Source organism: Lupinus angustifolius, chromosome LG08 (assembly GCF_001865875.1).
Source record: "Lupinus angustifolius cultivar Tanjil chromosome LG08, LupAngTanjil_v1.0, whole genome shotgun sequence".
Taxonomy (NCBI): domain Eukaryota; kingdom Viridiplantae; phylum Streptophyta; class Magnoliopsida; order Fabales; family Fabaceae; genus Lupinus; species Lupinus angustifolius.
Window position 1 is genome coordinate 9265188 of NC_032016.1, and position 22880 is coordinate 9288067.

The following is a 22880-nucleotide window of genomic DNA, read 5'->3' on the forward strand; positions in this document are numbered from 1 at the left end:
TATTGGATTTATAATATGATAATATAATTGTGAAGGTCAAGAAACACAGCTCATTTCAACAATTTTATGCCCCAAGACATCGGCACTAGCTGTGTTTTGGTGTTGGACAAAGATTTATGTACACTTGTTTTAATACTTTAATATGCAATATATGTGAAGTTCCAACGTACAAGGGTTGCATGTGAATATTGTCAATGTCGCAGGTTTGTTATAATTGTTTTTTGATCCCAAGATAGGTTTCATTTCAAAGACACCTTTACAAGTCAACAAAAGATAATAGATTTCCCACATGGGGATTGTAATTGTCAAGGTCAACATGGATATGATTCATAACAATTCAATGGTTGCAAAACTATTCAACAACGTATTAGTCTAGTGATTAACATTTTATTAAATCCTCAGAATGATAAAAAAAAATTAAGAGTTTAATTTTTGGAAGTGACACTTGTTGAGAGAAATAATCACACATCTTAAAAGATTAATTTCTTACAAAAAAAAAGGTGAGAGGATACAACTTAATAGTACAAAAATAGTTATGGTTTGATGTAATAACTTCTACACATAGACAAGATGAAAGTTAAATATACTACTTTAGCCTTATCTTTATTTAGTGATATTTTAACTAAATATAAATAAAAGACATCATTAATAAGGACTAAATAGTATTTTAATAAAAATATAATTACAATTTTCAATATTGATTCTATTTACTACACTCTTCATTCCTTTTAAGTGTCATTTAATATTATTCTATATTATCCATGGAAATCATTAAATTGTATTGTTTTTTAACAAAATTGTTAGTCATTTTTATTTTATATCCTTGTTATTTCTTCTAACATACTTTACCATTACAATTATTTTCTCCATCTCTCCATAAACAATGCCTTAACCTTTAAAAATGATAGATAAATAAGAACAATTTATCTAAAAAACCGACACTTAGAAAAAAGAGGAGGGAGTAGCTTCTTTATTATGCATTATCTTGAATGACATGAGTTAAAAAATAAGCTTTTTTATGTGAAATATAATATACCTCTCAAAGGGTGCTATATTTTAATTGTATATTTAAAATATAATTGATATTTCTGTAAAAGATTATAGATTTGAAAGATTTAAAATAAACACATGAGATCACATGATTGGTTTTCATTGCAGTGAATCTCAATTGCTCATATTTTTTCCAAATAAAAAATAACATGGAGGGTGGAAGTAGAACCACCTTGCATTTCATATATACCTGAATTGAATGTTGAGTAACCTTCTCCATGCAGCTGTTAGTTAAGAATATAGTGCATGTTCACCATGTTGATACTTGAAGAGTGACAAATTTTCCCGACAAGAATTTGTTGTCTCAGACTATGTCCCAAACTAATGATATTGAAGCAAAAACAGAAAAAAAAAATAATGAATATTTATTTCTTTATTTATTTTAATTGATATGACATATTTTCATTTGTCCGAGACATGGTTTATGACACTATTTAAGACAATAGATTCTCATCTCAAATTGGATGATTCTATTATTTCAATGTAGGGTGAACTTAAACAATGTATATATATGTTGAGTAAATAACACATCAAAATAATATTACACAAAAAAGGCATTAAACAAATCTTCATCCACAATATCATCAAATTGTTTTTTTACAAAAAAAACAGTACAAAAAAATTGCACAACCATGAGTGCAAATAACTAGATTTTAACATGTCACATATTTTTGGCCATAACACCTAGAAATGAATGATAAAGTTGAGTATGATTGAATTTGAAGTAACTAAAAATTAACAGGAAGATTTGTTAAGAAAGCCAAGGTATGAGGTGAGGTAGACTTGCCAAACAAAGAACACCAACTTGGAAGCTTTGTGAGAATTCTTTGAGTTATTGGTGTTAATCTGTTCACATCAGTCCTAAGTTTCAGAAGAGGAGTATCAGTGTTATGAGTTGAACCTGATCTCCAGTAAAGAACCAAATCAAACAATGTCGGCGCATTCTTTCCTCCGGAAAACTGAATTATGTGCCAACCGTCCACACTAGTCTTTTGGTCCACTGAAATTAATTCTTCAGAATTCACTGCACCTGAAGTTCAAGATAGAGGAGAGGAGATTTAGTGAAAAGGACTTCATGATAATAATAAGTAGTAGCACTAAAATACCAGAAACAAGAAATATAGTTGCGGTTGCTCCAAAACAATAATCTGCAGAGAAGGAAGATATTTGGCAACAATGTATGTTGTTTTCTGCAGTTGTTTTTGGGTGAAAAAGCATTGAAGTTTTCAAACTGAATTTTTGGACATTTGAAAGGGTACTAGGTAAGATTGTCTTTCTCGAAAAAACAGTTGTTGTTGCTCCAAAACGATATATACAAAGACTCCAAGGCGTTTAGAAACAACATAAGTTGTGTTGTGATTGTTTTTGGGCGAAAACAGAGAAATTTTTTAGCTGGTTTTTTGGACATTAAGATTATCTGATAATCAGATTAGTTTCAAATCTGAACCAAACATCTTAAACAAACTTTTGATCATAATAGAAAGCAACAGTTTTTGGATGAATACATAGAGACAAACTACAAATATGTTTGCTAACAAAAAATCCCGTACCTCTAAGCTCAAAATCTTCTATTTCTTCTGTATTGATTGCAAGAACCCAACGGACAGAAACCTTGGTATCGATTGAAACTTGTGTGATTCTTCCATTTTCTTTAGCATCACTATCAACATGAATTGAAGGAACATCTGACTCACTCCAGCCACTTATAGTGTCATTATAGGTCCAGCAACCATAGTTGACCGAGAAAGTTACAAAATCAACTGTTTTGTCTCTACCACATGCAAAACCATTGTCAATTTGTTCTACCTCCTTGTTCAATTTTCCGGGAGTATTTGAAAATAAAGATACATATGATACAGGGTCCAGCCTTTCATCAAGTCTTCCAGTTGCATCCACGACATGAACAACCTGAAAGTGCAGATTTTATAAGATCATCGAGAATCATTAATCCTCATGAAAGTAAAGAATGAATAAGCTAATGTCAAGTACTAAGGCCACACAGTTCAATGGTAAGTTAAGCAATTTGTTTTCCTTTTTGGCTAGGAAAAATAGAGATGGAAACCGATCGGAGGATCATTAAAATAGTAGTACTTTTTCACTAGGAAAAATGTAGCAATAAAAGGACACAGAATATACATTTTTATGAAAACTTACATTCACAGCTCTAGCAGTGTCTTCAGAAAACGGTGGAAGTACACCTGATAATACAATTGCAAGTGATAAACTAAAGAGTACCAAAGTAGCTAGGATGATAGCCCTTTTCGCACCTGAAACCAATTGAACAAAAAATAACATGGAATATTAAATATTTAATGCTTCAAAAGTATATATTCCTTTATATTTTACAAGGAGAGGAACTTGATTTAGATAGACCAGTTAATAACTTAACCATAGTTACAAACTTCAAAATTAATGAATAACCAGCAATAAAGCCCATCAACTTGATTTGTAGACTCAATCAAAGCATAGAATAAAATTGTAAGAAACTGATAAACTTGTTAACAGGTCCGCACAAATTCAAATCCACCACTCTACCCGCACTTCCCCAGCGCAACCAAAAAGAAAAATAATATTATTTCAATGATACTTGCAAAAGAGCTATACAATAAACAAAACCTGAAATATGGACATAAGAAAGGAGATACACCAAGGTCAGAGACAACAGAGCAGCAATAAATGCAGCAATCACAAAGTTTCCCAGCCATTCAGGAGTACTACCAGGATTCCTGCATAAAGTAAAGAAACGTAAATTAGATGCTAACAGTACATAATGAGAACATTGACCTTTATGTGACAAAATGGAGGGTTAAATAAGGGTAATGACAATGGCAACAATAACAGTGATAGTGGTGGTTAAGGCAACTGAGTCAAGGTAGCAATGATAGTGGAAGCATAGAGATACAACGATGGAAATGATGATGATAATAGCATCGTAATTGGGGAAGAACGGTAGTAGTAGCCTCAGCTGTAAGTCACTAAAGTCAGTAACAGAAAGCTTCTCAACATGATTGGAAAACTATGATTTCTCTGTCCTTACGCTTTGAGCACGCAAAAAAGGGAAGTCACTAGAAAAATGGATACAACCGCCAGAAACAATGGCTGGAAAATGAACAAAGTCACTAGATGCTAAAGGTAGGTCAAAATAGACATATGGATCATATACATGTTGGGTCACGTATACTCTGATAGTCCAATTAGGGAGAGAAAAATAAAAAGAACACATACACAAAAGATTTACCTATCAAGTCGAACCATTCCCCCTATGATTGTAGCAGCTAGACGAATAAAAGTGCCAGCAGAAAATAAAATTGGTGTGGCTAACCCCAGAAGCAAGGTTGCCAGTTTGAGTGGTTTTGGTAACCTGGCCGGGGTCAGCGTTGCTTCAAAAAACCCATCTGGATTTTCAATCAAAATTTAGTAAATTGCAACAAAAATTAGTTTTAACAGACAAGGACGAGGTAGTGATAGTTACATGCAAATGCAGGAGAAATTAACCAAACAAGAGCCAAGTAAGAAGACCCAATTTTGAAATAGTTTCCCAAAGTGAGAAGAATAAGCCACTGAAAGGATCCAGCTTTATAGAGCCATCTTTCTGCCTCCAACCTGACAACATCTGCTTGAATAGTCGGGGGCAGTTGCTTTCTCTTCGAGTGTACATTCAAAAGATATTTTTGAAGCAGAAGATAACCCAAATGTTGACCAGTCAATGCTCCAAGAAAGGCCGGTGCACCAAATAATCCAATCACCAACCATGGGCTTGAAACATAAGGCACTGGTGATGAAGATATCAATGGCAGAAGATAGGCAACAATGAAGGAGAAACCTAAGGCAAACACCCACATGAGGAGAATACCCAAACAGGACAAGGCCAATGAAGCTATAGCTGGTATACCACCCATGAACAACGATGCCGTCCATATTAGAAGTGACTGCAATATCACCGAAGTGTGGAGCATATTTGCAAATTGTTGACGGTAAACAACCATATATGTTCCCTGGAAAGATCAGACAATTATCATATATCGGAGTCTAATGATATGGATGAAGCCAAGCATGCTACAATCACCCAGTAATACATAAAGTAATACATGACATGCATAATAAAGCAGAGAATTGAAAAGTGGTTAGCGTAACCAATAAAGATTCTGCAGCTAGAAAGTACCAAAATGTCAAAATATATAGCATTGTTGTTGCTCTTATCTTCATCTGTTTCTTTCTCATTGCCTTCTGGAAAATCAGAAGCAGCACCAATGTGAACCAGGAAAGCTAGCATATTTTCCCCCAGATGTTGAAGAGATCCCTTCTTCAAAAGCTCTAATTTGTCATTCTGCACTAGGAAAACGATACATTATATTATCATCATTGACATGCAAATCCTGAAAGGCCAAAAGGACCCAGATGATGGTACCATCCCAAGCTTAACAATCTCTCCGTTGTATATTTGATAGTAAGAGTAAGATATGTGAAGTTGGAAATATATTTTTTTCTTTGCAACTAGGAAGCTTCAAATATTATTCATATGTTGCACAAGATAAGTCATATATTACTCTAGTAAGAAGCATCACTGAGAAATTAAACAAAAGTTCTTAAACTAAAGAGATTCATTACAAGAATATGCTAGTCAATGGCATCCAACTTCGAACATTCCCATTTCATTTATTTAGAATAAATCGTGTTTCATATTTAAGAGCAAAGAACATGTTATGTTGAATAAATATAATAAAGAGCATAAATAGTTGCATCAGCAATCCAAATAAACTAAATCAAATGAATATTTTAGAGGACTCTCCACCGCAGTTCAAGCACGAACGTGAAACAACATCCCATTAACCAGCCCCCAAAAAAACCTTAAAGATACCAGCTGTGCAAAAATATTTCTTTAATTCTAGTATGCCTTCAGTGACCTAACAACAGAGCTACATATATACTTCCACCTTCCAATGACCAAAATAAAACTGTACCCCACGATCTAGCACTAGAACAAACACATGAGTAAAATAAGAAAAGAACTTTTCTATGATGTGTTCTTGCCATCCAAAACATCTCAAGTCCAATAAATAAGAAAAGTCAAGGTCTGAAACTAAATGTATGGGCTAGGCTTGGGTTTTATACTGGTATATTACTTCAAATCCAGTGAAATTGTGGTACTCAATTTGTTATTGTATGGAGATTGGAGAGCTCAGTTGAAGAGTTTTTTTTGTTGTTAAATCTCATTCCTTCAACCAGCACAAATGAATTTCAATGTTTGGCAATAAAAACAGAACAAGAAGCAGTCCAATTATTTTGTAAAACAGTAAGAAGGGAAGGAAACCTTGGTATGATATACAGCAGTGTTATCTACATATGCAAAATCAAGTCCAGAGAGGCCGGCAACTTCTTTGTACACTTGGAAATCTGTTGCAGATTTTATGGCTCCTGAAGAAAAAAGGTCCTGTAGCATTAATCTTAGTTAGTTCAAGTGATTTGTTAAAAGTCATTGGAAAAAAATTGGTATAGATCAAAAGTATAATCAACAATACCTACAAACCTGTGAGATAATTTGGCCAGATGGGTATTTTGCTACCAAAGCAAACTTCTCAATAGCCCATGGATGAGGACCAGCCTACTAAAGCCAAAGCCATTAGCCAGAGGCACAAATTTGTTATAATGTTATCAGAAATAGCATCCGAACTTGTCAAATAACTAAATAATATTTCCATTTTTCCAACTACTTGCACCTTGTGCAGCTCATGAATCATATAGTAAAATTTTATTTAAATCATATAAAAAGGTTTTCAGGGAAAATATTACTTTTATTATGACTCAATCAAGACAATTATGACACCATTACATGTAATCTACTTATCTGTTTCGTCGAGCAAAACAAAGAAGCAATTTTCAAATAATGGAAATAAAAAAATACCATTACAGTGAAATTGTGATGAATAATCAGACCTGAAAAATACTAGACTTCCCTCCAATGCCCATGGCCTCTAGATCAATTGCCATACGAACAGTACTACTCCAAGGATGCTGCAATAAAAAGTTTCTTTTATAATTTAGTACGGATTCATGTATTCGTTCTACTTTTCTAATTTCGATTTCTTCTAACCCCAACCACTCTTATATAAAGTCAGTAGGAAAACTAAAAAAATTAATTAATTTAAGGATGCATTAACAAATAATTTCAAACCTGTGTTATAAAGCTGTGAGCACCATTAAGACCCTCCTCTTCGCCAGTATTAAATAAGAATATAACACCTCTCTTCAATCCATGAGCCCACTGAGAAACTCCGCGAGCAAGTTCCAGCATAACTCCTACACATGAACTGCAATCTCCAGCGCCTTCTCTGTTAAATCAATGCTATATCTTCAGTGGCAAATATTATGGTTGGAAAACTTCAAATGATCAAATATGAAAAAATCAAAATATTCAAATCTGTACTTTCACATGCTCGCATTTAACTTAAAAAACAGATCAGCATGTACCATAAGGAGATGCTGGTGAAAAATGTTGTAATGAAATGATCTTCCTAGTTCCTAGAAAAGCTTGACAATTGAAATTTAGGATAAATTACAAAATACCTGCTTAAAGTTTAATTTATTTTCACTTTTCATACGTAAACTTTATTTTGTACACATAACTCCCTAAACTATAAAGCAAGTGTAAACCTTTGTTTTCTAGTCAATTTTAATTGTGTCATTCTGAATGTGAAAAGCAGTAAAGAACATGATCTTTTTCAACATAATCTACTAAACAAGTGTATACTGTCATTGTTTAAGTTGATAGAAATCACAGGTTTACACTTTTTGCCACCAAATTTAAGGTGGTTATGTGTTACAAAGTGAAGTTTATGTATGAAAAGTGAAAATGAATAAAAATTCAGGGGGAAAATAATGTGAAATTTACCCTTGCAAATATTTCTCACAATGACTTAAGAGTTATCATTGATTTCCATACCGTGCCTTCCGATTAAAACAACATGCTCCTATTATCACAACATTATTATTACCGATTTTAATTTCAAACAACTGTCAGTATAAAACTTTTTTACACCATAATTGAATCATGCATTGCCATGTCATTGAAAGATTGTGTCAATACCTCTCATGTGGGAAAACTTAACTTTAGGGTTAGTAAGTTGAGCCACAGTGATAAATGCATCGTAATCATATCTAAATATTTAAAAAAGACAAAATATTAACTGCTTAAAACAGAAGTATGATAGCAAATAGATGAAGAAAACATACGTCGAAAAAACAGTATCAATATGAGAAGAGACCAGAATGGAATGGTCCTTTGCTTCAGATAGATATTTTGGCAAGATTCTTACTACGACGTGACTCAGATCGGAATAAACAAGTGTTCTCCCCATAAATAAGCCATTGGCCAGATGGTTTGCACCAGACTTCGCATGAAAAAGATCCACTTCAACATCCACCTCCCAATGAGCTGTTTTCTTAATAGTTTGGCATGCTGCCAAAACATACTGCAAGTCGGAAGCATGTTAAAAGAACTATACAATTGACGGAAATTCAACTAATAAATTACCACAATCAGTTGAATAGCTTTTTGTTACTCCCATTGGTCACCAAGTACAACCAGTAACTTAAGTAATGGAGGTAGTTATCATTCTCATTTACAACGACATATTATATATTTCAAACTTGTGACTCATAATAGCTCAGAATGATTGTGGTAATACAGTGCAGGTCAATTCACCAGTCCAATTTATTTTTAACTGAATGAAGCATAAGATAGCTTCAAAAATATGAAATGAATGCGGTATAACGAAGTCCTAGCTATATTTGATAAGATATGAAAGAATGATGGGGCATGACAATTTAACTATGAATTTGAACTCAGCTTGAAATAAAGAGAACCCAGCACTAGTCTCTTTAACAAAGTAGTAATACAGAAAGTGCAAATAAGAATATATTCTGTTAAACTCTCCTAGCACTGCAGTTCATTGACATAATAATATACCATTACGAATTCCAAAAGATCCTACATTAAAGGATGTTTACATTCAGAATATAAGTACATGCAGGTTCATTCTCGACACAATTTCACTACAGCAAAGAACAACAAATTGATCGATATTCTCTTATCTGTTTCCCTTGGAAGAAACGTCTACAGAGTCCAGTCTATCTTATGAACTATGAGTCATGGTGCTCCTAACCCAAATAAATGATGAAAAGCGGGAATATCCTACAGACTTGGTAAGCTCGCTAATTTGCATTCATAAATAATACAACATAAAGAGAAAACGATATGTCAACTATTCCAACTAACCAGGAGTGAGAAATAATGCAACAAAACAACGGGGTAAAAAACTAACAAAGTTTCGGAAGCCAACCTGCAAGGCGAGATTCAGAGCATCAGAAGAAACAGGATGAGGGCCAACCTCAGTCAAGGCCTTAACATGCTTGAACGCTTCGATCTCAGAGAAACCCCTCTTGCCAGCCTGATCAGCAGTAAGGGGTACAGGCATACTCTGAAATTGGTAATTATAAATAGCAGTACAGCAATATGTGATAATGAGGAACAAGGCCAGCCACACAAATGAAGACCTCCTCGGATTTACGATATGAACATTGGTATAGACTTTAGCACCACCATCAGTAGACTTATCAATTGCTTCACCACTGCTTGAACCTTTAGATGCTTCTTCCGAAACAGTTTCACGCCTTCGCCGCATTCTGACCAAACTCTAGTAGTAGAGAGTGATTAGCAGCTTAAGAGAATAACAAACAGGTGCCGAATTATCAATGCAATGTTAATAATACTATACAGTAGCTATCAGCAAAGAAAACTAGGATGACAAATTCTTTTCATTGATCAATGAACACTAAAAGTCTCAAATTGGGTTCACAAATTAAGCCAAATTGCACAATAAAAAACAAATTTTTATAACAACCCAGAATGTAAATTTTATGGGAATCAAATAATCCAATTGAACAAAAGTCAAGAAACCAAAATAAGTGCATATTAATGTTAAATCTAAAAAACAGAAAACAACGAAGCATGGACACGACACTTACACAGATATGACACGACACGGAATAAGGTGGTTGAGTTTGTTGTCTTGATTTGGAGATTGAGAAACTCACAACAGAAGATGGGTGAGTTTGATTCAGATGTATGGAACCATGTGTTCAACAACATTCAAAGGCATTAAATAAATAATATTATTTCTTAATCTATGATTTACTCCCTCTTTAACTCTCCAAATTAATATGATTAATAAAATAATGATAAAATTGTAAAAATAGTAATAACTGTTATCTTATTTTTTAAAAGGTAAATATAAATTAACAAGTGATGCATGCGATAAGCTTAATAGTAAAAAATGTACTCACATCTTATACTTAGGGAATATAACTAGAGATGATGAGTTAAATTAGTTTACATTCTCTACTAAATAAAGAATTCAGTATTGAAATACGAGAAGAAAAATATTATTTTTAATTTAAACTTTTTATTAAAAAATAAATTCTCCTTTCCATGTACCATTTTTTAAGCATTAGTTTACATGTACCATTTTTTAAAATTCAGCAACACGAGGACATTGTAAAAGTCTAATTTTAAGCACCATTCATAGTATTCATTAATTTAAGGAATATATCCTACTATTTAAAACATAAAGTTTAATCCGTAGCAGTGAAACTAAAAGCATCACAATAATCTCCAAAGTATGAAGTCATATTAATAAACATTCCAAATCATATTAATTATTATTATTATTTTGATACATACGTATATAAGTTCACACACTTCATACAATACCCAAACTTTCTCAGAATTAATAATAGCCATACTTCAAACAGCAATGTCTTTTTCTTACAAACCCATTTCATCAAATTTCTTATTCCTTATTAATATATCTTCCATTGCTGTAATTGTATCATTGCCTTATCCCTTGAAGCTAATGATCATTATGAAGCAGGTAAGAAAGCAAATTATCCCCCATATCTTGAAAAGTTCCTTGCTTCACAGGGTCTAAATTCTGATCCTGCATAAGGAAAAATGTACATTATATTATTTAGTACTATCATTATTTATAGGCAGATTTCGGATTCAGGATTCGAGACTTGACGCTCACACTTTATGTCCCACAGTTCTATCAACTGAGTTAAATCTCAGGGCGAAAGACAATATTATGTCCATTCAGTTATAAAGTAGTTAATTACTTTCATATGTACCTTATCACCAGAAGGACCTTTTCCAGAACTGAGTACTCCTGTCTCGGCGCTTGTTGAAGATTTTATGGGTCCAGAAGATGAGAGATCCTGCAACAAAATGAAACTTTCTATTGTAAAACGAAATACACTAGTTCTTAATATATTAGATGCAACATTTTCTTTATTGGTTAACATTATTGTGATCAAAAGAACTAGACCTGATAAACAATAGGCTTCTCCCCTTCAGCAAACAAAGAGTCCAAATCGATGACCTCGCTAATAGTATCACTCGTATTTTTCTGCATCAACAAATTTATTTTACTTGTAAGATAAGATTTTTATTTTAGAGATTTTATAATCGTTGTGCTTATAACTCCAACATCTAGGTGAGTTGTTTCAAATTCTAATAGATAGTGACAAAGGACCTATTGAATTAATGATAGGACATGCTATAGTTAATGCAGATGAGAAGTAAATAAAATTGTAGTTAATGGATTAACAAATAATTCCTAGACCTGGATTATGAAGCTCTTAGCATCCTCCTTGGCGGAATTAAAAAGGAATATAACACCATTCTCGAGTTCTCGAGCACTTTTAGAAACTCCAAGAGCAAGTTCCAGCATAAAAGCCGCACTTGAAAGTTTATCTCGAGCCGCTTCTCTGTTAAATCAATGTCCAATATCTTTAGTAGCAAATATTCTAGCTGTGGGTTTACATGCTTGAATAGAATTTCAATAACAAGATTATTATTAGTAAACAGATGAAGAGAACAAACTTTGAAGCAGCAGCAGTAGCATCAGTATTAGCAGAGACTAGAATAGCTTTCTCTTTTGCATCAGATACAGCTTTTGGCAAGATTCTCAGTACTACATTTTTCATATTCGAATCACCAGACTTTACAGGAAATATGTTCACGTCAACATCCACGTCCCCTTTGGCGGTTCCCTTAATTTTTTGAAGTTCTTTCAGAACATACTGCATTCAGAAGCATGTTAAAAAAGTTGAATAGTTAACCAGAAATGGAGTAAATTAAAAAATTACGATGACATATTATATACTGAGAAAACGTCAAATTGGTCCTTCAAATGTAAAAGTGTCATTACACCTGTTGGGCAGGATTGAGATCAGCTTTAGAATCAACAGGACGAGATAGCATCTCGGTCAAGGCCTTTGCATGCTTCAATGCATCGGCCCCGGAGAAAACTGTCTTGCCAGCAGCTGAAGAACCTTTGGATGCAGCTGGACCAACCGCATGATCAAGTTGAAGCAGGAAAGGAAGCAAATTATCCCCCAGATGTTGAAAAGATTCTGGCTTTTCAGGATCAAACTTGTGATTCTACGCAAGGAACAAAGTACATGATATGATGACAGTAGATATGCAACGATTTGAATAAACAAGTCGAATCAACTCAGAAACTTAGACAATGGTATAGTTGCCAACAAAAATGCCCCTAAACTACAAAATCATATTTTAATACTCACTATTGTAGCAACCAATTACTTGAAATTATATAACATAATCAAAGCTAAGACATCATATACATTCACTTATTATTTAGTCATAATTTCTTCTTACTTTCATCTATACTATTACCTACTGATAAGTTAATGTCACGACTCAAAATATTTTCTAAATGACTGAATTCAAGCACAGAAATTGTTTGCAGGGTAATAAAATACAAGCCAGAAAAGCAATTCAATTATTTTTAAAGCAGTGTGGATAGAAAGAAACCCTGGTATGAGGCATTTGAGGTCGATCCTCCTTATCTATAAACAGAAAACCTTTCCCAGAAGGGTTTGGTGCAGAACTTCCGGTCGATTTCCCCAATAAGTCTAATGCAGATTTAATGCCTTGAGGAGGTATGAGACCCTGCATCGCTAAAGCACATAAGCAATTTGGAAACAAGCAAAACTCTTCATGATTGAATTGTGATCAATAACAAGACCTGAAAAACACTAGGCTTCTTCCCTTCAGCGAACAAAGAGTCCAAATCAATAGCCACTCGAATAGCATCACTCAGTTGATGCTGCATCAACAAATTTCTTTTACTAGTGAGATAAAAGGATTGATTGTTTTATAATCATTGTGCTTCAGATAACTACAACATATAAGAGACCTGCTTCAAATTTTAATAGATAGTGACAAAGGACCTAGTAAATTAATGAAGGGAGGCATTAACAATTAATTCCTAGACCTGGGTTATGAAGCTCTTAGCATGCTCCTCAGCAGTATTAAAAAGGAATATAACACCATTCTTGAGTTCTTGAGCATTTTTAGAAACTCCGCGAGCAAGTTCCAGCATAAAAGCTACACTTGAAAGTTTATCTCGATTCTCTTTTCTGTTAAATCAATGCTAAATATCTTTAGCAACAAATTATGCATGTCTTTACATACTGGTATGGAATTTCAATAACAGAACACGGAGTATCATTAGGAAGGGCATATGGAAAAATATTAAATAAAAATAATCTTCCTGTAAGAAACATGAAATCATATATGTTTTTCACTAAGACTTTGAGTTGTTATTGATTCGGTCGCTTGAATATCTCTCTAGGTCCAAAATGCTCCTACCATGACATTATGGATGACTCAGGCCGAACATCGACATAAGCATTGATATCATATTAGAATAATTGGTTTCAGTTCTAACTAAAAAAGTAGTTTATAGAGAGTTGCCAATTTCATTATAAACTTGTTTGGCAGCAGTATGAGAGTAAACAGATGAAGAGAACAAACTTTGAAGCAGCATCGACATGAGCAGAGACCAGAGCAGCATTCGCTTTCGCATCAGATACAGCTTTCGGCAAGATTCTTAGTACCACATTTTTTAGATTCAAATCACCAGAATTTATAGGAAATCTATCCACTTCAACATTCACGTCCCTATCAGCGCTTTCCTTAATTTTTTGAATTTCTTTTAAAACATACTGCATTTGGAAGCACATCAAGAGAAGTTGAACAATTATTCATTAACAAGAAATGGACTAATACACTATTTACAATGACATTATATCTATATATGTTTTTAAAAAAAGTAGTATTACCAAATAAGTTGTTGAAAAATTCACCAAATAAACCACTATAAGGTCATTGTGACATTTTTCTAAATTTCAAGGACTTATATACTGTTTTTGTTTTGAAATGACACTTATATTTTTGGAGGATCAATTTCAAGCTTTATTTGGAATCCACAAATTATTTTCTTATTCAAATTTCACATACAATATGAGGTGAGTGATTTAAAAAGTTATATATCAATTGCATTTTACTCATTATACAATACTTATTATACTGATGTTGCCTATACACAACAATATAAGAGAAAGCTAGATAACTTGTCCATCGCAATCGACATAAGAAATGACATGCACGGACTCGCGATGAATGAAAGCAGCATCAGAACTAATTAAATGATGAACATATGAGGATCAAACCTGTAAGGAAGGATTGAGATCATCAGCTTTAGAATCAACCGGAGGAGATAGCTTGTTGGTCAAGGCATTGAGATGTTTCAATGCTTCAACCCCAGAGAAAAATCTCTTGCCAGCACCTGAACCAACCATATGATCAAGCAGGAAAGGAAGCAAATTATCCCCCAGATGTTGAAAAGATCCTTGCTTTTCAGGCTCAAATTTGTAATTCTGCACAAGGAAAAATGTACATCATATTATGACACTAGATATGTCAAGCATTTCATAAACATGTAGAATGAACACTGCAGCAACTTAGAGATAATGGTATAGTGCCCAAGCCTGAAACTACAAAATCTTATTATTAATACTACTAGTCTACCTCTACACTTTAGTAATCTCACGTTGAGTAGTATAACAAATTCAACGTGGTATGTAAGCTACGAAATTTTCCCGTCTAATAGATCAGTTTTTTGAGTTGGACTTTTTTCGCTTGCTTAAGTCGAATAAAATAAAGAATCAGGAGGGATAGAAAGAAACCTTGGTGTGAGGAACTTGAGGTTGATCCTTCTTATTTGTAAATGGAAAATCTTTCCCACTCAATTTCCCCAAGAATTCAGTTGAAGATTTTATGGCTCCAGGAGGTACAACACCCTGCAACATTAATCTGAGTGGCTTAATTTAACTGATTTATCATTTTATCTCTCTTTTTCATTGTCTCTATGATGAGTACTAAAAACCAAACACATCACTTCCTACAAGGTTAAAGACAATGGTGCATGTTATAATACATATTCTGAGTTTTCTTATGGTAATACTTTATATTTGTTTATACAATATTTTTTTTTCATTAAGACTATTATTGATAATATTTGCAATATTAAAAAATGGTAAAATTATAATCTTATACTCCTTCTCATCCTATTTATAATCTTTTACTTATTGTTTTTCTCTTATTTATACTTCATTTATTAATTAGAAATAAATTCATGGAATTTCCGAAAAATAGTTAAGAAGCAAAATTATAGTGTAATAGTATTTTTCAAAAAAAGAAATATTTCAAGAAAAGTAACTATCCTATTTATTTGTGTAATATAGATAATGACATCTTATAATAAAACATAAAGAGTGATATTTTTTAAACAATTCAAGAAAAATAACTATTTTTATTAACATTTGCAATTTAGTTAGAAGTGTTTTTTATAGCTAGGATAGGGAATACCATTTTATTTTAAATGAAACAAGTGTAAAATGTTAAATGTACTTAAGATGCACAAAGTATGGAATTATATTTGTATAAACTCCTAAGCTTATAAATAAATAATAGATATTACTTAGTCCCAATCCTATAAATTAGTAATGTGTAATTATATTTTACTCCACAATTCAAGAATCATAGAAATTATTCAGTGAACATTGAAATCAAGTTTTCAATATGATTAAATTGTGATGAATAAACCAGACCTGAAAAACATTAGGCTTCTTTCCTTCAGTGAACAAGGAGTTCAAATCAATAGCCACTCTAATAGCATCACCCCATTGTTTCTGCATCAACAAATTCTTTTAATTAATAGTGAAATAATTAAGGATTAATTATTTTATAATCATTGTGCTTTAGATAACTCCAACATCAATGAGAGTTGCTTCAAATTCTAATAGATAATGACAAAGAACCTACTGAATTAATAATTGACCCTATTATAGTTAAATTATTAAAGCATATGAGATGTAAATAAAATATTAATTAATTAAAGGATGCATTAATAAAATAATTCCTAGACCTGGGTTATGAACCTCTTAGCACCCTCCTCAGCAGTATTAAAAAAGAATATAACACCATTTTTGAGTTCTTGAGCACTTTTAGAAACTCCACGAGCAAGTTCCATCATAAAAGCTGCACTTGAAAGTTTATCTCCATTTCCTTCTCTGTTAAATCAATGGTGAATATTTTTAGCAGCAAATAATACAGTGTCTTTACATGCATGTATGGAATTTCAATAATAGAGCATCAAGTATATCATAAGGAAGGGCTTATGATAAATATTTAACAAAACAACCTTTCTGGATTAACATGATATTTTATATTTCTCACCATGACTTTGAATTGTTATAAAAAAAACAAATGAATAATGATTTGCATGAATCAGAAGTATGAGAGCAAAGAGATAAAGATAGAGAACAAACTTTGAAGGAGCAACATCAATATCAGTAGAGACCAGAACAGTGTTGTCTTTTGCATCAGATACACCTTTTGGCAGCATACTTAATACCAAATTTTTCATATTCGAATCACTAGAATTCTCAGGAACAAGGTTCACTTCAACATCCACGTCCACATCAGCTGTTTCCTTAGTATTTTGGCTCTCTTTCAAAACATACTGTAGTAGTTGGTAGCGTGTTAGAAAACAGAAAAGAATTGAACAATTAACATGAAATAGACTAATTCAGTAAGTTCACAACTTAGAATAACATATTATATGTTGAGTAATAGTCACCAAATTTCAATAATTTATGACCATTTTTTTAGATGGCATTTATATCTTTGAATAATCAATTTCAGGCTTATAACTCATGCATGCCTTGTTTGTATTTCTAGATCCACAAGTTATTTTCTTAGTCAAATTGCACATATATAACATGCAGCTGAGTGATATAAAAAGTAATATTTCAAACTCATTACTCATTACTCAGTTATCAAGATTGATCAACATAAGAAATGACATGCATGATGGAGTGATGTAGGAAAAAAGCAACAAAACTAATAAAAGATTGAGGATCAAACCTCTAGGGCAGGAGTGAGATCAGCTTGGGAATTAACAGGCTTAGAGGTCACTTCGGTCAAAGCATTGAAATGTTTCAATGCTTCATCTTCTGAGAAAACTGTCTTGCCACCTTGGTTGCTTGACACTTTGGAACCATCTTTGGATCCAGCTGAACCAAACATGATTATGATCACTGAATGTATATGAGAAATAAACTATAGAGGGAAGAAAGTTGAAAGATGATATGGTTGAAGAAAAAGATTTGAGGAAAGGTCTTATATAATGAACTCATAATAGCATGTGGTTGGTTCTATATATCTATAGTTTAGGTGTTAAGGTTTGAAATTAAGATACCAAGAGGATTATAGGCCGGTAGAGGTATATAGCAGAATGGGCATGCATTCATTATTTCTTGGGAATTTGAGATGCATGAGTCTTTGGTTGTTCCATAATTTTATGTTATGTTCATTTTATCTTCACTTTGATTATAAATAGTAATACCTAAGTTGTACGTTGTAGGGATTATGGGCCAATAACATTACTATCATTGACATGTCTTACAACTACGTTGTTGCACACGATGGACAAATTTGATTACATGAATGACATTATCATTTAGTGTCCTACACTTTCTGATTAATAAAAAAATGCTAGAATTAATAAATATTTAAATTGATTACTAAATAGTTTATATTTCATTTAGTTTCCTACACTTTTTATTAGTAAAATTCAACCATTTCATCTTTGTTTTTTAAGAAAATGTGACCCATAAAGAATGGGGGAAATAGGTCTCTCTGCCTCTGTCTGATTCAAATGGAATTTCTTTGTCTCACTACATATTATTTTCTGGTCTCATTGTGTTGTTATTCAAGAGGTATAAGTATAAGATGAATAGTTCAATGACGTCCATTTTTTTTTATCAGCAATGAAAACTTTACCATTTCCACGGAATGTCATTGTGATTAAATCAAATGGCGCGTGTGAATTTACACCTTTTCAAACTTTTTTTTAATGGATGTGGATACAATAGGTGGATCATCGTATCAATATTCCACAAAATATCAAATACAGAAAACTATACCCAAACATCTTCGCTTTATAATCAATGTAGGGCTACTTTGTGAAAATGACTATCATGATACTCCTTATCATTATGTTAATGATCTATCTTTAAACTAATTGGTAATGAGAGAAGTAACCCAACAAACATTTAAATTATTCCCGACAATGAGGGGAGATGTGTGACTTATTTTTTAACATATCCAACACCCTTCATTGATGTTTAGGATCTCATAAAGTGGTCCTTCTATAGGGCACTCATAGCTGAGTTCAAAGCCACTTCACTCTTCCTTTGCATTACTGTTCGCATTGTGGCTGGTTACAATAACCAGAGTGATACCAAAGCTTGTGGTGATATCTGTAGTGGTGTTGGTATTCTTTGTCCTTGTTTACTACACTTCTGGAATCTCTGGTTTGGTCCAAAACCCTATTCTTCCCTTCTTCAGATCTCTTTGTAAAATACACATCTTTTTTGCTTCATGTTTTGTAAGTTCTCCTTTTCTCATGTAGTTTCTACTTTCCTGTTTTGCGTGTCTATATAAATTATATTTTGAAGACAATTTCATGCTTACTTTTACTTCAAGTTTTTTACCTTCAAAATAGAGTCCTTTTTCTGTGATTGAACTTCATGCATGCTTAAAGATGATTTTTCCCTTTCCTGGTTTCATTTTGAGTTTAATCCAACTAGGTGACCATAGTTAAAAGTACATATTATAATTCTTAACAAAACTTTTGTTTTTGATAAATAAATTTGTATTAATATATGGTACAAGATTTACAAGAGAAAATCAATAGTCACATAATATACCTATCATATATTTGAACCTTACGAGATGACTTTACCTAATACCCAATAATCACCACGATGATTAACATGACAAAGATGTCTATAAAAAACTTAGGTCATAAACAAAAGAATATAAAACTTCATATCTAATGTAAAAACGGATGAAAGAATAAACATGAACCATAATTTACACGCAATAGCAAGTTCAATAGTGTTCACTACAGCAATAAAGTGAGTTACTATTTGCTAAACCTGCTGTGTTGGTCATTTTGATTATGTTATTCAAATATAATCCAAGTGAATGACACGTGATGAAATTCGAGTTACTTACTCATTCATATTCCTTGCATGATTCATGATTCATGATTACACATGATTTCATGTTGGCTTTGGTGCTTCACCATGTGGGTGACATAATGCTACTTCTTATATGATGTAAAATCCATGAATGTGGGTCACTCGTTTGTTCTCATGACCCAAGATTTCAAGTAAAGTAAAACACCAATATTATTATGGTTGCAAATTTCCTTTCACTTTTGGGAGGATCAATGGGGATAGTTTTTAGTGTTAGGAGATGGGGATTTTTTGTAATTAATTTGATCGATGTCTCTCAGAATTCTCGTTCTTAAATAAATAATTAAAGTAACTTAATGATTATATTATACTATTCCAAATTAATTATTGGTATTTTTTATATGATGAATTGAAAGTAAAAAGTAAAAACTAAAACAGTATGACAGATCAAGCATATCATTACAATCTGTGATTTAAGAACTGGCTTTAGATCACTTGAATCAGTTGAACCAATTTCAGTTTTATTAACTAATCTATTCTAAATAAACTACTTCTCTTATTTCTAATTGATTTTGAGATGAAACTTTAACATAGTATCGAAACACTAATCCAACTCTTTTCGGTTATCATAAACCAAAAGATGTCATGTAGTCATAGGTCAGACATAACCCTTCGCCTTGTCCAACAACCTTTGTTGGAGGGCACATGTTGAAAAATAATTCTTACATCTCCTACCTCATTTTCTTAAACATGATGTATATACTTATTCAACTACTCATTTTATAGTCAATTGATTTTGAGATAGAAACTTAATCTAACTCTTATTAGTTGTTACTGTTACTATGTTGTTAATATATAAAAAAATTACTTACTATTCCCATAAGTTTCCACACTTCTTCCATTAAGTGTCCTTGACCTGGAAATAAAGATCATACTTATGAACATTGAACAAATATTGGAAGTGTGAAAAAAATTGTATTGCACATTTTAATGGAGCTTAAGAATAAAGAAATCTCAAACCAAGAGAATTGAGCATAAGATGGAGTATATTGTATCATAGATGTGTATGTGTAGCATACTCCATTTCCTAGTATTCTTGCCTTGTAATTCTCTATTTTCCCTTTCTAGAAAGAGATAGTTAGTAACAGAAAGTTACTTATGGAAGTTATTATTTTAGAGGCTTTCTTGCTGAACAAGCAAAACAACCTCTTCTTGTATACAAGCTAGGTAGGCTTCTTCTTCTTTCAATAAGACAATTACAAAATGAATTTTGCAAAATTTGTATAATACAACTTCTTTTTAATTGTCATGAACAAAAGATGTATGATTATTCACGAGTCAAAAGATAATCATTTGTTTTTTGGGATAACGAAATTATAGAGACATGTTTTGAAGTGAGTAAATACTGAATAATAATAATACAAAAAAATATGGTCTTTAATTAGCTTTTCCTTTAGTTTTCAGCTTTTTTCTTCTTTTTGACTGATAAGTGATAATAGGGTTATGGATATATTGCTTTAGCATCTCAGTTTGAAATTTCCCTTATTGTCCTCTTGTCTCAGTAACATACTTTACCAACCATTATTGATTTGAGTTTCTTTGAAGCAACACTTTCTATATACACATTACACAGAGTCTCACATTCACTCACACATCATTATATGGCACCTATCACCACATACTTGATGATGTGCATCTCTTCAATCTTCTATATTCTATGGGATGCTCACCTTGCTATAGAAGATTTCACTCATCAAAATCTTCTTCTTTTTCCATTGTCAACAATGGGTTATGGCCTCACTCACCCTGATCTTCCAATCCTTCTTTGAATCTCCATATTTGCATTGCATATCAATCTAATGATCCAGTTTCAGTTCATGATATGTGGTATATACTGTTAACCTTTTTTCTCTTGCTCTAGATCACATGTTTCCTGCATAATATGTGTCATACTAATAGTTTGTTAGTATTTTATGCATGCATATTTATATGGGTTTTATTATATGAGATAGGAATAATAACTCCTGCAAAAATTGTATTGTTATGGAAGTGATTTTCTGTAGAGGAAGAGAAGAAAGAATTGAAGCATTTTGATGAAGATCATCAACAGGAAATGGAGTTTAGTTGTTTTTATGTTACCTTCCAATTAATTATGGTTTAATTCAGTGATAAATGTCACTAGTTAGCATGTTTCTTTCAAAGTTGTAACATATACGTTATGCTTTATATTATATCAACTTTTTCTTTTTGCTTTTTTTTATGTGAGCCACCCCTTTCAATGAATGTCACCTATGTTTGTTTTTGCAAAACGAGAGTTGCGTTACAAAGTGAGAGAATCATGCAATATCTTCATTAGTTATATGAATATTTTAAACGTATGCAAAAATGGTTCAAGATTTGTATCGTGTAAGCATCAATAATTTGCATGCCAACCAGCTCAACCTGTTTTATAATTCTTATAGGCTACCCTTCACCCATTTCATTTCCCTAAAAAAAAATTTGAAAAGAATTAGGTTCTGACTATCATATCACGTTAAGATTTCATCTCAAACATATAATAACTAACAAGTATTTAAACTATATCTAAAAGAATAAGATATACAAGGTAAGATTTATTAAACAAAATATATATTTTTCACTATATCAAGTAACCCTGATGGATCTACACAATTCCCATAAAGCCATCTAGAAAATTAAAGTTTTGGATCCAAGAATCTCGTTTTGAATGGAATAAGGATAAAATGATGAAAATGTAAATTCATGATAAACAAAAGGATAAAAATATTATTAAATATTGGCTTTTGTGTGTTATTAGGTGGTACTTGTCTCTAAGTAAATTTACTCCAAAACACCGTTGCACATGGGCCAAATTTTGTGTTGTCAACTTGACATCACTATTGTAATTAAAATGCTTGCTTAAAGTCAAGGCCAATAAGACCAGAAAATGAAGGGGGGAAATTCAGGACCCCAAATGATTATGGGCATAAGATATCCCCATGTCCCATTTAAGCTTTAAGGCCTTTTTTTCTTCTTGATTCACCAATGTTTAAAATATTGATTGGGCTATAGGTATCTTTATCCACTTGTTTTAAGCAAGCAAACATTTTGGTTGCATTTGTATATCAAATTTGTTAACTAAGTATAGGGGATTTACTTACTCGAAAAACAAGTTTAAAAAACTTACTTCATATTTTAGTCATCATTTTTAGGGAGATTGAACGATTTAGATATACTCATTAATTCAACTCATTGGACTTCCCTAAAATTAATGGCTAAGATGTAAACTTAAACTTACTCTTGCAGATCTCTGCCCATACTCATAACAATATAATCAGCAAGACATGACATAATTG

The 22880-nt window shown here is 32.4% G+C and overlaps 2 protein-coding genes and 1 long non-coding RNA gene across 8 annotated transcripts; 1 reads left to right on the forward strand and 2 right to left on the reverse strand.

The window, feature by feature from the left end:
• LOC109354557 (endoplasmic reticulum metallopeptidase 1-like) lies at window positions 1587-10216 on the reverse strand. Of its 3 annotated transcripts, none has more exons than XM_019597153.1 (14): window positions 10075-10216; window positions 9390-9743; window positions 8281-8519; window positions 7223-7379; window positions 6985-7062; window positions 6578-6652; window positions 6362-6481; window positions 5213-5377; window positions 4523-5045; window positions 4289-4445; window positions 3667-3776; window positions 3205-3317; window positions 2601-2958; window positions 1587-2080 (listed from the first exon to the last, which is right to left on the reverse strand). In XM_019597153.1, exons 2-14 carry the CDS (start codon window positions 9729-9731, stop codon window positions 1779-1781), a joined length of 2739 nt encoding a protein of 912 aa, XP_019452698.1. In that variant the 5' UTR covers window positions 9732-9743; window positions 10075-10216; the 3' UTR covers window positions 1587-1778. The 3 variants fall into 3 exon arrangements, with proteins under 3 accessions (XP_019452698.1, XP_019452699.1, XP_019452700.1); XM_019597154.1 differs by having other exon boundaries at window positions 9390-9732; window positions 10075-10205; XM_019597155.1 differs by having other exon boundaries at window positions 9390-9767; window positions 10075-10200.
• LOC109353750 lies at window positions 10739-17645 on the reverse strand. 3 transcript variants are annotated; one of them, XM_019596117.1, is made up of 16 exons: window positions 17408-17645; window positions 16810-17003; window positions 16407-16551; window positions 16090-16170; window positions 15166-15279; window positions 14650-14856; window positions 13952-14142; window positions 13410-13554; window positions 13161-13241; window positions 12947-13084; window positions 12320-12550; window positions 11990-12189; window positions 11730-11874; window positions 11433-11513; window positions 11236-11322; window positions 10739-11021 (listed from the first exon to the last, which is right to left on the reverse strand). In XM_019596117.1, exons 1-16 carry the CDS (start codon window positions 17567-17569, stop codon window positions 10959-10961), a joined length of 2265 nt encoding a protein of 754 aa, XP_019451662.1. In that variant the 5' UTR covers window positions 17570-17645; the 3' UTR covers window positions 10739-10958. The 3 variants fall into 3 exon arrangements, with proteins under 3 accessions (XP_019451662.1, XP_019451661.1, XP_019451663.1); XM_019596116.1 differs by having other exon boundaries at window positions 10739-11045; XM_019596118.1 differs by lacking the exon at window positions 11236-11322 and having other exon boundaries at window positions 10739-11045.
• Window positions 21391-21919, forward strand: LOC109354559. Of its 2 annotated transcripts, none has more exons than XR_002108562.1 (2): window positions 21391-21414; window positions 21591-21919. It is a non-coding gene; the product is annotated as an uncharacterized LOC109354559 (long non-coding RNA). The 2 variants fall into 2 exon arrangements; XR_002108561.1 differs by having other exon boundaries at window positions 21397-21414; window positions 21578-21919.